General features: G+C 48.1%; 1 protein-coding gene across 1 annotated transcript in view; it reads left to right on the top strand.

The window, feature by feature from the left end:
• DNAH14 (dynein axonemal heavy chain 14) overlaps positions 1 to 14479 on the top strand; it is a 325270-nt gene extending 310791 nt beyond the window's left edge. The window contains exons 83-87 of the mRNA XM_044916203.1: positions 6669 to 6781; positions 7652 to 7791; positions 10070 to 10233; positions 13724 to 13870; positions 14264 to 14479. Coding sequence (XP_044772138.1) covers positions 6669 to 6781; positions 7652 to 7791; positions 10070 to 10233; positions 13724 to 13870; positions 14264 to 14479 — 780 coding nt within the window. The remainder of the gene's footprint in view (positions 1 to 6668; positions 6782 to 7651; positions 7792 to 10069; positions 10234 to 13723; positions 13871 to 14263) is intronic.
• The last annotated feature ends 891 nt before the right edge of the window (positions 14480 to 15370 follow it).

Here is a 15370-nt window from a genome sequence, read left to right as displayed (position 1 = left end):
TGGCTCCCTGCCTGTTGTGGGCAGAGTCTGGTGCCCGTGGTGTTAGTGGGCTGCTCCGGGGCTGCCTTGGGCTGGAGTTGAGTCAGACCAGGCATTTGCCGGAGATGCAGTAGCACCAAACTGCAGGCCCTGTCCCTGTGTCATCCCCAGAGAAGCTTCTGTTCATGGGTGGGGCCTGCAGTCAGACCAGCTGCCTGCCCTCAGCCCACTGCTGGGGTCACAGTCAGATGGGTGTGTGCTTATCTTCCCCTCTCCCTGGGGCAGGACTCACTTTGGAGTGGTGCTGACCCTTGTCTGGGCCACGCACACACTGCCAGGCTTGTGGCACCGCTTTGACAGGCTCCACCAAGGGCATGTTGGAACTGGCAGGTCTGCAGAAGAGCGGGGGGTGCGGGGTACATAGTCTTAGCAGTGTCTGCAAGGTCTGCCGTGGAGGGGACCTGAGGTGGAGGACTGGCGGGAAGGGGCATGTGTGAAGAGGACTGTGGGGGGGGCAGAGCACGCTGTTAGGATCCTCGGTGGGGAACAATCCAGCTGTGCTGTTCCCACAGGTGTCTGTGGGCTGGGGGAGGGAAATGGTGCCTGCTGGCTCCTTTGTCCCTGGAGGGGTCTCCTAAGGATCTCTGTCCCTCCAGCACAGGCTCTGTGATGAATAAACAAATCTCCCTCCCACAGGCCCCAGGTGTTCTTCAAACTGTTGCTCCTGCACTCTGTCTCCACAGGCTACGTGTTCTCTCTCTTTAAGGGCAGGGACTCGGTTTCCTCTCACCCTCCCTGCTCTCCCAGAGCCAAACTTGCTGATTTTTTTTAAAGTTCCAGGTGTTAAGCCCCACTGATTGTGAGAACTCACAAAGTTTGGCCCTTCTGGTTTTCAGAGCCAAATGTTTTGGGGATTTGTTTTATCTGTGTGGGTCTCCCACGCCTGGGGTGCCTGGGGTGGGGTCTGCTCCTCTTCCCTCCCTCCCACGGATGGTCCGCACATCCTCACGAACCCTTGCCAAGTCAATCCTTTTTATTCATGAATTACATCTTTGCAAATTTGCCTGCCTGTTAAAAATTATTTAAAGATTTCATTTTAGAGAGCACAAGTCAGGGGGAGGGGCGGGCGGGGGAATCTCAAGCAGACTCTTCACTGAGCACGGAGCCTGTCATGGGGCTCAATCAACAACCCATGAGATCATGACCTGAACCGAAATTACAAGTTGGACGCTCAACCAACTAAGCCACCCAGGTGCCCCTAAGAATTATTTCTAACTCCAAAATTGTACTCCTGGTGCTTTGATAGTCATTTACACACATGTACAGTGGGAAAAATGGCACTCCCCCTACATGCACATTCCCAGCTGAGATTGAAAAGGCGATCTTCTCTTTCTTGTTTTTTCTTTTCACAATCTGTTTAGTGCTACATTTTTCACATCTTTGTGCTTTTTATTGGTGATTTTACTGCTTTGAATGGCTCCCAAGCATAGTGCTGAAATGCTGTGTAGTGTTCCCACACAGAAGGCTGTGCTGTGCTTTATGGAGGAAATACATGTGTTAGACAGCTTTGTTCACCCATGAATTATACTGCTATTGGCCATGAGTTCAGTATTCATGAAATCAATACTATGTAGAGGTCTTTAAACACAAAACACACATAAAACAAGATGATTTACTGACTGGGTGACAAAGGTGATCGATCAGGAGCAATATTTCAGTGTTCACTAATGTAGTGTTCATGAAAATTTACTGCAAATAAGGAGAATCAACTATATATATGTGTATATATGGAGATAACTGGAAGAAAATATACAAAAATAAATTTTCTCTAGGTGACAGAAGTATGAGTGATTTCTATTTCTGCCTTATCCTCTCTATATTTTCACACTTCTACAATGAGAATATGTTGCTTTTTGCAGATAGAAAAAAACTGAATGACACTTTTAAATTAAAAATTAAAAACAAAAGATGAAATGATTACTGGGTCTTAGCCTTAAGCAGAAAACAAAGTTTTAGAAACAGAAAATTTATTAAAACAGGAATAAAATCAGCCATGAAGTTCTGGTAGCATGGAGGAGGAAATGAACAAGGATTGTTGAAAAGGTCAGATGATGTTGAACACAAAACCATTGCTCCAGAAGGTAAATTCTCCCTTTATACTAGCCCTCCCTCAAACCCTGACTCTTGCACCAGATTAAAAACCTATATAGACACATGAAAGGATGCTTAACATCAGTTGTCATCAGGAAAATGCAAATCAAAACCCCAATGAGCTACAGTTTCATGCCCACCAGGATGAGTAGAATCAAAAAGGCAGATAATAAACATATGGAGAAATGGGAATCCTTATATACTGCTCCTGGGAATGTAAAATGGTGTGGCCACTGTGGAGAATGATCTGTAAGTTCCTCAAAAAGTTAAACAGCATTACCATTTGACCCAGCAATTCCACTCCTAGGTATATACCCAAGAGAAATTACAACATAGCCACACAAAAACTTGCCTTGAATGTTCCTAGCAGCGAGAAGATAGAAACAACTCCAACATTCCTGATGAATGGACAAACAATATGGTAGATACGTAGATCACATCAATATACACAAACACATGTATGCAGTGGAATGTTACCCATCCACAGGACAGATGTACTGACACGTGCTACAGCATAGATTAACCTTGAAAACCTGATGCCGAGTGAGGGAAGGCAGCCACAGAGGACCACATGTGGTAGGATTACATTTCCAGGAAATGTCCAGAACAGGGAAATCCAGAGACAGAAAGTAGGTTAGGGATTGCCTTGACAAAGTGGAAACCACAGTCCCGGATCAGCTCTGGGAGAAGCTGAAGTAGGAAGAGAAGAGGGATGGTCTAGACGACACCAACCCAAAGTGGGGGGGAGGAGCTGAGGAGCCAGTGAGAATAAGAGAGGAAGTTAGGATTGAAAGTGGTCACGGAAGCCAGGGCAAGAGTGAGGGCAGAGGTGACCTGCAGAGAACGGGTGCAAAGCAGGACAGGTGGGGGGGTGGGGGTGGAGTCATGAATAAGAAAAGTAGAAGGTCGCTGGCGACTTCTGAAGAAGCACCAAAGGCGATAGGTTCAGAGTCGGTAAGGAAGAAGGGGCAGGAACTGGTGAATTTGTCAAGAAACCAGACCATAAAGAAAAGGGGGGGTCACGGGGCGAGGGCTGAGGGACCTTTCTATTCCCCCACAACAAGTAGGATTTTTTTTTAACTTTATTGAGGAATAACTGACAAATATAATTATATATATTGAAAGTATACTATGTGATGATTTGATAAACATTGTAGAGTGATTGCAAAGATCAAGATAATGAACATCACAGGTAATATAGTTAACTCTGGTTTGTGTGCATGCTGGTGAGAATGCTCGTGATCTACTCGCAGCAATGTCCGAGTGCACGACACCACATTATTGACTACACTCACCACGTTGTCCACCAGTTCCTCAACAGATTCTTCTTATAACTGAAAATCTGTGTCCCCTGACCACCATCAACCCCATTTCCCCCTCCCTGACCCCTAGCAGCCACCATCTTATTCTCTGTCTCCACAAAACTGGCTTTTCTTTTTTTAGATTCCACACATTAGTGATACCGCATTTATCTTCCTCTGTCTGGCTTATTTCACTTAGCATAAGGCCCTGCAGGTTCATCCATGTTGTTGCAAATGGCAGGATTTCCTTCCTTTTTTATGGCTGAATAATATTTGATTGTGTGTATATATCACATTTTCCTTTTCCAGTCATTCATCGAAAGACACTTAGGTTGCTTCCATATCTGGGCTGTTGTGACTAAAGCTGTGACGAACATGGGACTGCAGATTTCTCTTCAAAACACTGATTTCAGTTCCTTCAGATACATAACCAGGAGTGGGATTGCTGGGTCACGTGGTAGTTCAAGTTTTAATATTTGAGGAACTACCATACTGTTTTCCATCATGACAATCATTTTAGGGGCGCCTGGGTGGCTCAGTCAGTTAAGTGTCCAACTCTTGGTTTCAGCTCAGGTCATGATCTCAGGATCGTGGGACTGAGCCCTGCGTGGGGCTCCATGATCAGCACGAACTCTGCTTGAGATTCTGTCCCTCTCCCTCTTCCCCCTCCCTGCTCACACAGGTGCACTTGCTCTTTCTAAAATAAAATAAATGAACCATTTTGAATTCCCAGCAACAATGTGTAAGGGTTTCCTTTTTCCACATTGTCACCAATACTTGTCACCTGTCTTTTTGATGACAACCATCCTACCAGGTTTGGGGTGATATCTCCTGGGGGTTTGGTTTGCATTTCCCTGATAACTGGTCATGTGGAGCACCTTTTCATGTACCTGTTGCCATTTGTGTATCTTCCTTGGGAAAATGTCTCTGCAGGCCATTCACCCATTTTTTACTTGGATTGTTGTTTTTTCACTGTTGAGTTGGATGAGTGCTTTATATGTTTTGGATTTAACCCCTTGTCAGGCTTGTGAATATTTTCTCCCATTCTGTAAGTTGCTTTTCCAATTTATTGGTTGTTTTCTTTGCTGTGCAGAAGGAATATAGCCCCACTTGTTTATTTAGCTTTTGTTGACCGTTGCTCTGGTGTCTTACCCAAGAAATCATTGCCAAGACCAATGTCAAGGATCTTTTCTCCATATGTTTTCTTCTAGAAGTTTTATGGTTTCAGATTTCACATTTAAGTCTTTGATCCATTCCTACTTTTATGAGAGGTGTAAGATAGGGATCCTATGCCATTGTTTTGCATGTAGATATCCTGTTTTCCCAGCTTCATTTGTTGAAGAGACTCTCCTTACCCCAGTTTGTGTTCTTAGCACCGTTGTCAAAAATTAGTTGACCATACATGACTGGGTTTATGTCTGGGCTCTCTATTCTGTTCCACTGGTCTATGTGCCTATATTTATGCCAGTACCATATTGTTCTTATTACTACAATTTTGTAATAGAGCTTAAAATCAAGAAGTGTGATGCCTCCAGCTTGGATCTTCTTTTTTAGAGTTGCTTTGGCCATGCGGGGTCTTTTGTAGTTCCATACAAATTTTGGGAAACTTTTTCTATTTCTGTGAAAAATGCCATGGGAATTTTGATCGGGATTGTATTGAATCTGTAGATACTTGGGGTAGCATAGACATTCTCACAATATTCTTCCAATCCAAGAAGACAGGAAATCTTCCCATTTATTTGTGTCTTCCTCAAGGTCTGTCATCAGTTTTTAGTCTATAGATCTTTTATCTCCTTGTTCAAATTTAGTCCTAAGTATTTTGTTATTTTTGATGCTATTGTTGATAGGATTGCTTTCTTTTTTTTTTTTAAAGATTTTATTTATTTATTTGACAGAGAGAGACACAGCGAGAGAGGGAACACAAGCAGGAGGAGTGGGGGGAGGGGAGAAGCAGGCTTCCCGCCAAGCAGGGAGCTCGATGCGGGGCTCGATCCCAGGACCCCGGGATCAGGACCTGAGCCGAAGGCAGACGCTTAACGACTGAGCCACCCAGGCGCCCCGATAGGATTGCTTTCTTAATTTCTCTTTCAGATAGTTTGTTGTCAGTGTGTAGGAATGCAACTCATTTCTCTACGTTGGTTTTATATCCTCCAACTTTACTGAATTCATTTATTCTAACAGTTTTTTCGAATCTTTAGGGTTTTCTATATATAAGATGATGTCCTCTGCAGAGACAATTTTACTTCTTCCTTCTGAATTTGTATGCTTTTTATTTCTTTTTCTTGCCTAATTGCTACAGCTAGGACATTCTATACTATGTTGAATAGAAATGGTGAGAGTGGACATCCTTGTCTCATTCTTGATCCTAGAGGAAAGGCTTTTAACCTTTCACTATTCAATATGATGTTAGCTATGGGCTTGTCATATGTGGCCTTTATTATACTGAGGAACATTTCTTCTACACCTAATTTAAGTGTTTTTATCATGAAAGGATGTTGAATTCTGTCAAATGCTTTTCCTACATCTATTGAAATATGATTTTTATCCTTCATTCAATTTATGTGGTACATTACATTTACTGATTTGCCTATATCGATCCATCCTTGCATCCCAGGGTGAATCCCACTTGATCATGGTTTATAATCCTTTTAATGTGTTCCTGAATTGCTAGTATTTTGTTGAGAATCAAACAAGTAGGATTGAGTGTCGGGTGGCTGTGTATTTAGGATAGAATCACACGCTAATAAACAGGGTGGAGAATGGAAAGCTGAAGCTACAGAAGAGAGGAAATACTCCAGAAAGGCTTTGCAGAGCATGGGCAGGGCAGGTCAACTCAGAACTGGAAGGAGCACAGCAATTCAACAGTAGGCAGTGGATGGGTTTATAGGATTTGGTATAGGGGAAGGCCAGGGTGTTGGAATTGCTCACATCTAATGGCAAGTAAAGTTAAGCTGCCCAGAGAAGGGGAAAGGAGAAGATCAAAGGACTTGAGGAGAGTGATGAAAGCCTTCAGCCAGGATGGAAACGGCAGGTGTTCTGTCCAAGGCACAGTTAAGATAATGCTGTTCTCCCTGGGTATTCCTATTTCTCATGTGCTCTCGGCTGGAAAATGGCCTCCTCCTGCCAAGTTATTTCTCCCTGGAAATTGCGTACATTACCAAAGTTGGCAGATACATTTCCAATAACCCCAAAGATAAGTGCTTAAAAAATGATGTGCCTGTCTCTAAATCCCAACAGAAACATGCCTACAAGTCCTGTAAGCCCCTGAGTTCCTGGGTTAATGATCTCATCCAGCGAGTGAATTTCTTCAATACTTGGGCCAAAATGGCTTACACTGCAATACATCATCGGTATGGACAGAAGCCACTTTGTGTCTCTTCCTTATTTGGGCTTAGAGCTTAATGGTTTACCATGTAATTTCATATGCTTGGTCTTTGCGGTTCTCAGAGCAGCATGTGAATTTAGCAAAGGGGACTGCTGTCTTTAGTTTAGGATGAAGGCCTGGAGACACATGGGGTGCTGAGGGTCCTGTCTGCAGTCCATCCACTCTAAGGGATGGACAGGCCCGGACCTGGTACCTGACTCCTTCTGTTACTCTACACTGTGTCCTGGGAAACTAGCAGGGGGGAATGCAAAAGGAAAGGAGAATCTGTTATGTGTCATTTTTAAACGTGTTTAATACGTAAATCAAAATCAGTCGAACACGAGAGCAGCCAATACTCCAGGAGTGCCTCTCCCACGTCCTCACGTACCTGTCACAGTGGCCCTGTGACACGCAGGAGGTTCTGGCCTCCATTACCCTCACTGTGGACATGAGCAAACAGAGGCACAAGACATGAAGTAGCTTGCCCAGTGCTTCGTACCCTGAAAGTGGGAGTATTGAGATTTGAACCCAGAAAATCTGGTTCCAAACTGCCTCTCGGGCCATGTAACTCTGAGCGCTGGGCCACATCCTCTTAGAGAAACAGCAACTCTGGAACAATCCACAGATTCCTCAGGGCACAGCCAGGACCCCCCTGCGGAGCAACACCCCTCATCACCCAAATCCATGGCTTCCCGGCACGTCCAAACCACAGCTGGTCCTCACTAAAGTGCAAGATTGGGTCCTGAGTGGGGAGAGCTTGAGATGAAAAGGGAAGGAGGGGCCTCAGAGGGATGGAGGCAGAACGCGTGTGATGGCGGAGCCCTTGACCTCTCGGCCCCTGGTCTGCCTCCAACAGGTATATGAGATTTGTCACAACCTGGAAGCATTCCATTCCATCACCTACCCAAACCCCCACATGCCCTGAAGATGAGCACAGTGATTTCTCTGAAGGATTTCCTGCAAGATACTGGCTCCCAGCTTTCTTCTTCCCACAAGGTGAGTGTGAGAACACAGGCGAGTCTGTGCCCAGGCCCCCCACTGCCGGCCCCCCTCCTCCTCCCCTCCAGCATGAGACCCTGCATCCCACAGGCACCCTGCACCAGGGAGGTCTCTCTCCCTCCCACCCTCTTTCTTTCCTCACCCCTACCACCGCCAGACCGCACCTGCACCTTGCCAGACCTGTAGGCCATTGATCTGTGAGGCCCGAGGCCGACACCACATCCCTCTCAGAGGCCACTACCTTTTATCAGGACTCGTGGAGGTGGGTACCTGCCTGACGGGTTGAATCTGTGCTTCAGCCATTTTCATTGATTAATAAATGGTGCTGGGTCTTGGGCGCCATGCTCAGCACAGCCAACCTCGTTCCAACAGCATGTGGTTGGGGGTGTGATGAGGTGGCAAAGGGGAAACCCTAAATCGTAAGCACTGCGAGGGCAGGCCCAGGTCTGTCCTCACACCCTGTCGTATCCCTAGCACCTAATACAGCTCCCAGCACCTAAAAACTTCTTGGCAAATCTTTGAAGAATGATTAAGTGATTTTCTGTGTGAATATATATGAATAAATGAACAAAGGAATACTTCTGGAGCACAACATGGGGGGACAGATACGAAGGTCAGGGAAGGCGATTCAGGAACAGCTTACTGCCCGTGAGGCACGTCCAGGTGCGTGCGGGTGGAAGGACGATACTTGCACACTGACGCGATACTTGCACACTGAGCCAGGGGCTGTTCCGAGGACATTGTGGACACAAGCTCATCAGGTCTCATGACCATCTTACCGGGTTCTGTTCTCAGAGAGGAAAGCTGTGGCGCAAAGTTAGGTGGTTTTCCCAAAGTCACACAGCCAGACACACCTGTGGCGAGTTAGGAACGTGGTCGGTCTGACTTGGAAATCCATGTGTGTCCTCGTGGCGCTGAACTGGGAACTAAGTGTTGGAGCCGAAGGGCCAGATACGAGAGGGGAAGAGCACACTAGGGAGGTGGAAGGTTCCCACGGCCGAGCGCAAGCCCCACAGCGGGCAAACAGTGTTGGATGAAGCTGGGAAGGTGGACGTGGGCCGGCTCTGGGGCGCATAGGGCCCACTGGGGAGTCTGCCCCCTCCTGCGGCCCAGGGGCCACGGCCACATTTCAGGCCAGGGAGCAGCATGGGTGGAGTCTGGGTCCCAGGCAGTTCGGAGTCTGCTTTATTCTCCAGGCGGGAATTGGTGGTGGCCCGGAGGGGACCTGGACAACAGTCCTACATGGACCCCAAGGGAGCAGAGGGTTTGGAATGGCTCGGACAGCTGGGTGGACACTGACGTCCTTTACTGAAATCCAGATGCAGGGGGAGGAGCGAAGTGACGAGCAGTGAGGGGACAGCCACCTGGCCAGTCAGAGACATTCGGAGAAGACAACACAATGGCCAGTGGGTGGTTGGCCATTCGGGGCTGGAACTCATCCACAGACGGCGGGGCAGCATCGCGGGATGCTCGGGCCACCGCGGGACAGCTGCTGCCAAAAGCAGTCCCCTCTCCCGGAGCCTGCAGAGCTCTGAGAGGCCACGGAGGAGGACAGGAGCCCTTCAGGCTGGCCAGCACGGGCGGCCTCGGAAAGTTACAGGGAACTTGGAGAAAGGCTGTCCCAGGCAGGTGGCAGGTGCATGGACACCACGTGAGGTGCCCACAGCAGCGAGTAGAGGACATGGGCTGCATGGCAGGGGCTCGACTGCCCAGGGGAGGCACTAAAATTCCCTCTGTGAGTGCTGGTGTGGTGGATTCTGGGCAGGGGCGTGAAGTTCCGGGCAACGTATGCAGGATGGATTAAACCAGGAGGTGAGGAGCTATGTTAGGAGTGTTGGTATTCAGACACAGAATGCAATCCAAACCTGAGCAAAACAGAGGAAGTTCTAGGCTCAGATAAGTGGAAAGGAAGTCAAGGGGTTGGGCTTCAGGAGCGGTGGTTCCAGGTGACCTGTGTTACTCTCAGCCTGCCTCCCCCTATCCTAGCTCTGTTCCCACTGTGTCTGGGTCTCCTTTTCCCACTGCACACAGCATTTCTTGTGCAACCAAGGGGACAAACAGCCACCACAGCTTAGCAACTCCAGAGGACACGTGCCTTCCTTTGCCCAGTGCCTGGAAGCCATTTCTTGAGAAAGACTCTGACACCCTCGGGTCTTATACTGTCCCTGGGACCCAGCTTTGTTGCTCCCCCAGCCCCCAGGAACCCTTGGGGAGGGCACAGCCCCTGATCCCCCAGACCCCCAGGGAACTGGTTGGTGTGTGTTTGTCTCCAAAGCCTTTCTTACTGCTGTGCTTCAAGACTACGGAAGGTCCCAAGGAATCTCCACAGACACCCTCACTTTTACCCACCACGTGACCTCGGACACCAGTGACATCAGAGATGACGAGTTCTCCATAATCATCCAAAAGAAACTCAACATCGCCAGGAGGGCCTTTAAGGTACTGGCATGCTTAAAACAGAGTGAGTGTCCGTCTGTCCAACCAGCCACTCCCTCCGCAGCCTGTCCGCAGCCTTCCCCTGGGCCAGATGCTGTGTGAGTCCTAAAGGTATGCGCAAATCCTCATTTTCTCCCTTTTTTTCCTTAAGCGAATTATTACTTTTTCACACTTGTGAAATGTAAAATATACATAATGTAAAACTTCTTAACCATTTCTAAGTGTACAGTTCTGTGGCATTATGCATGCTCAGGGTCCGCCTCCAGAACTTTCCTCCATGTAGATATGTGGAGAAAGCGAGCTGTCTGCTCTCTTTTCTCGAGGCGCTAATCCTATTGGATCTGGACCCCACCGTGCAACTTCACGTAACCCTAATTACCTCCTTAGAGGCCGCCTCTCTAAATTCAGCCGCGCTGGGTGATGGGGCTTCAACGCCGGGATCAGGGGGACGGGATAATCAGTCCACAGCTGCACACCTCCCCTGCCAGTGGTCACCTGGGTTGCTCTCATCCCATCTATCGTGAATAGTGCTTCTGTGAACTTGGCTGTGCAAGTATTTGAGTCCCTGCTTTCAATTAATTTGGGTGCGTGTCTAGAAGTGGGATTGATCATTTGGCAGTTCTGTTCACCTTTTTGAGGAGCCTCCATAGTGTTCTCCAGAGTGGCTGCACCAGTCTGCATTCCCACCAACCGTGCCCGGGGGTTCCCCCACATCCTCGCCCACACGTCATTTTCTGTGTTTTGATAGTAGCCATCCCCCCAGTGGATGTGAGGTGGGGGTCTCACTGCAGTTTTGATGTGCGTTTCCGCAGTGATGAGTGATGCTGAGCACCCTTCGTGTGCTCGTTGGCCGTCTGTGCATCCTCTTTGGAGGATATCTATTCAAGTCCTTTGCCCGTTTTTTCACCAGGATATTTTGTTGTTGAGTTGTAGGAGTTCCTTATGTAGTCTGGTATTAATTTCTCATTGGATGTGTGGCTTGCAAGGATTTTCCTCGGTCCTGTGGGTTACCTCTCCGCTCCAGGACAGCGTCCTTCGATGCACAGAAGTTGTTCATTGTGATGTAGCACAAGGTTGTCACAGCTCAGAAATTACCAACAAGCCCCAAGTCACAAAGCTGTCTGCCACGTTTCTTCTAAGAGTTTTAATAGTTTTAGCTCTTAAGTTTAGGTCTTTTGAGTTCATGGTCTGTGCGGTGTGCTGATGTCCAGTTTTCCCAGTGCCATTTGTTGAAGGGACCTGTCCTTTCCCCATTGAATATCTTAGCACCTTTATTGCAAATCATTCGAACCTGTTTATTTCTGGGTTCTCTGTTCTGTCCCATTGCTCTATACGTCCATCTTTTTGCCAATAGCGCACTGTTTGGATTACCGTCACTTTATCATAAACTTTGAAATCAGGAAGAGTAAGACCTCCAACTTTTTTCTTCAAGATTATTTTGTTTACTCAGTTGTCCTTGAGATTCCTTATGAATTTTAGGATGGATTTCTCTGTTGCTGCAAAAAATGTTATTGGGATTTTGATAGGGATAGCATTGACTTGGTAATGACACAAGTGTTGTTTCAAATCCATGACCTCATCGTCCCTTTTGAAAAGTCTTGTGTGTGCTTTCTCTTCGAGATGAATTTGACACTAGGCCTATTACGTTTCATTTTTTAACTTGGGATTTTGATCAGCTTGCTGTACATTTATGTATAAATTCGGGGGAGAATTGCTATCTGTTTGAGTCTTTCCATATAGGAACATGGTTTGTTTTTCCATTTATTCAGGTTTTGTTTTCTTCACACTGGTCTTAAAAATGTATGGTTACACTGTTTTCCTAAGTGTTTATAATTGTTGCTATTGTGAATAGGATTTTTAATGCCCTACATCTTACTCTCTGTTGTTTGCTCTCTCACCTGCGGTTATTCAAACTTGAGGTAAGGACACCAACTGCAAGTTTGGGGTTTCCTTAAAGCCACCCTCAGGTTTAATCATTTGCTAGAAAGACTGGTAGCACTCCAGGAAAGCACTACACTTACAATTACAGTTTTATTATTGCAAAAGGATACAAATCAAAACTAGCCAAAGAGACACATAGGGCAGAATCTAGGAGTGGGAGGGTCCCAGACACAAAGCTTCCATGCCCTCAGGGATGTGTTACCTCCTAGTGTCGATGTAGAATGACAGGATAGAGTGCTCACCTGAGCTTCGGTGTTCAGAGTTTCTGACTGGGGTTTCACTACATAGCCATATTTAAGTGAATCACTGCCCCACATGGCTTCTCCCATCCCTGGAAGTCGGCCTGATGTCACCTGGCTCAATGTCCCAACCCCTAATCTTATGTTCGCTCTTTCTGCATGGCCAGCCCCCATCCTGAGCCATCTCATTAGCATAAACTCTCTGGGGACCAAGCCTGCAGGGGGTGGTCCCAGGAATAAAATCCTGGGATCCAGAGATCACCTCCCAGGAACCAGAGAGAAGGCAAACCAAAAAGAGTTTTTTTAAGATTGTATTTATTTGAGAAAGAGAGACAGCAGGGAGAGTGGCAGAGGGGAAGGGACAAGCAGGCTCCCCGCGGAGCAGGGAGCCCAATGCAGGGCTCAATCCCAGGATCCCAGGATCACAACCTGAACCGAAGGCAGATGCTTAACTGACTGAGCCACCCAGGTGTCCCCCAAATTCTTTATTATACATCCTTCTACTCATTTCTATTTTTTTCCTAATTTAAACTGGTCAAGTTTGTCTATTTATCAAATACACCAAATTTTGCCTTTATTAACTCTAGTGGTGTTTTCTGTTTACCTTTTTAGTTCCTTCTGCTTTCTGGGAGTTTATTTTATTGCCCTTTTACTAGCTTGTGTTTATTTTCACCGAGGCACAACCTATAAAGAACACAGGTATTCCACTCAGCCCCCCATCAGGCCATAAACGAGTGCAGCCAGCACCCCTCCAGGGGGACGTCCCCTCCCAGGTGGTCCCTGTTCTGGCCTTTCTCAGCCTCTGCTGCGTCTCCTAGTTCCGACTCCCTGTGAGCAGGACCATGCGGTCTGGACCCTCCCACGCCTGCCTGTTCGTGCTCCACAGCTAGTGTGCGAGATCCGTGGCTCTGCAGGGTCCCATTGTGTCCATGTATGACTGAGCTCCCCCTGCGGGCCTGGAGGGCTGTCGTCTGGGCAGGACTGTTATGATCAGAGCTGCTTTAGCATTATACTGATGGACACAAATCCTCTTTTGGCTTGGATTTATACCTGGGAACTCAACTGAGGGCCACGGCTAGCCGTACGATTGTTCATGGGGGCCGCTGCGACGCACAAAAGCACAGGGAACGTGCAGGACTGAGATGAACAGCAGCAGCCCTCACGGACCAGGAAGACTGAGAACCTGGGCAGACACCCCGGGCTGGGCTGGGCGGGAAGCACTCCGTCCCCTCCCAGACCCTGCGGCAGACAGCTGCTGGGAAAGGCAGTGTTGTGCTCGGGGACCCACTGACGCCACCTCTCTTTGATCTTAGGGCACAGACAGCACACACATGGGAGTTCACATTTTTGGTTTATTCATCGAGGGGGCAAGGTGGAATCATGAACAAAAAGTCCTAGAAGACTTGCCGCCTCGTGAGCTGTGCTGTGATTTTCCGGAAATCTACTTCTTGCCAACAAAGGTAACCCCCACGTGTCTACCACTGAGTCAAGCCCCCAGGGTTTCCCTCGGGGACAGCAGGCTGTCCCTCCAGTCCCTACTCCCTGTGGCTTCCCTGAAACGTCTGATGATATATTTCAGATGACAAACAACATTTAAAATAGCCCAACATACTGTTACCATCTGAAATAAATGCTATGCCAACATCCAATGTTGCTTTTCAAGACTACATTCTGGGCAGTCCTGACGGGTCAGCCGGAAAGTTCTAGTCTCTGGCATAACCTGCATGCGCAGCCACAGAACCACTAACTGGAAATGCATGCAATTTACAACCGTCCCCCAAATCTAACACATGAAAGATGGGAGCTCCTGGTTTGCAACGTGACCAATGGAATTTTTTCTTTTTCTTTTTAAGATTTCTACTGAAAGAGCAAATGCTTCTGAGCAGACAGATTCCGAGCTCTACACGTTCGAATGCCCCATCTATCAGACACCTGAGCGGTCAAGAATTTTGACAACCACTGGCTTACCCTCGAACTTTCTAACCTCTGTGTATTTATCCACGAAGACACCTCCTAGTCACTGGATCACAATGCAGGTCGCGCTGCTGTGTGAGAAGAATGAGAAATAAATGTACGTACCAAACCATTTCATGCTTGACTCCAGCCACACTGATGTATTTCGAGACCATCGCATGTAGCCAGCACCCTTCACGGAGACATCCGTGTTCAGCCAGACCAGACAGGTGCAGCCTGCCGTGCAACGCCCCACACCAGCCCCCAGCACCTGCAGGGGGACCCACTGGCTGCTCTCTGTCCTCAGCACCCAGGCCCAGGCGCACACCTCCAGGTGAGCACCCAGGCCCCAGGCGAGCAGGCCTCCCTTTCTGAGCATGGAAACCTCCGTGCCCAGCAAATATCAGTACTGATTTCTGCGGTTACCAACAATACAACATGCACAAGGGCTAGTTCTTGGGAATTCGTTCCAACTGTGTGGAGCCCAGAACAGGACCTCCTGGCCTGACTGCGGGCTTCTGAGACAGGTGGATCTTCTTCTCTTAAAGAAGGGGTCCTGGAACGTCACCAGCACTCATCCCACTGGAACCCCAAATCCCGAGCGGGTGGCAGGTTGGGTCACTATCAACATGCGCTTCTGCCGGCAGGATCTTTGTTACCGAGCACGGTGTGGCGCGCACGTCAGAACCGTGATCCTCAGGCCGCCACGTCCCGTGGGGTGTCAGCAGTGGTGCGACGAGTCTCGCCCGGGCTCACTCTGCCTGGAGTGTGACCCGAAGCCACATCCGTGGCCGCCTTCCGTCGACAGCAGGTGTGCAGGCAGAAAGCCCCCAGCGTGTGCACAGATGACCAACAACCGGCTGTCCCTGTGGCGGGCAGGCAGCGCGGGGCCCACACCCACACCCAGATCCGTGAGAGCCACAAACTAAATGGTAACATCTTACTTTGGTGTCGTCTACACACTTGTCTGAAGGTAACCATCCCAAAACCACGTAAGCTAGTTACAC

The sequence above is a fragment of the Neomonachus schauinslandi genome, chromosome 6 (assembly GCF_002201575.2).
Source record: "Neomonachus schauinslandi chromosome 6, ASM220157v2, whole genome shotgun sequence".
Classification (NCBI taxonomy): Eukaryota; Metazoa; Chordata; class Mammalia; order Carnivora; family Phocidae; genus Neomonachus; species Neomonachus schauinslandi.
The sequence above is the reverse complement of the archived record's forward strand: the minus strand, read 5'-3'. Positions and strand labels throughout refer to the sequence as shown.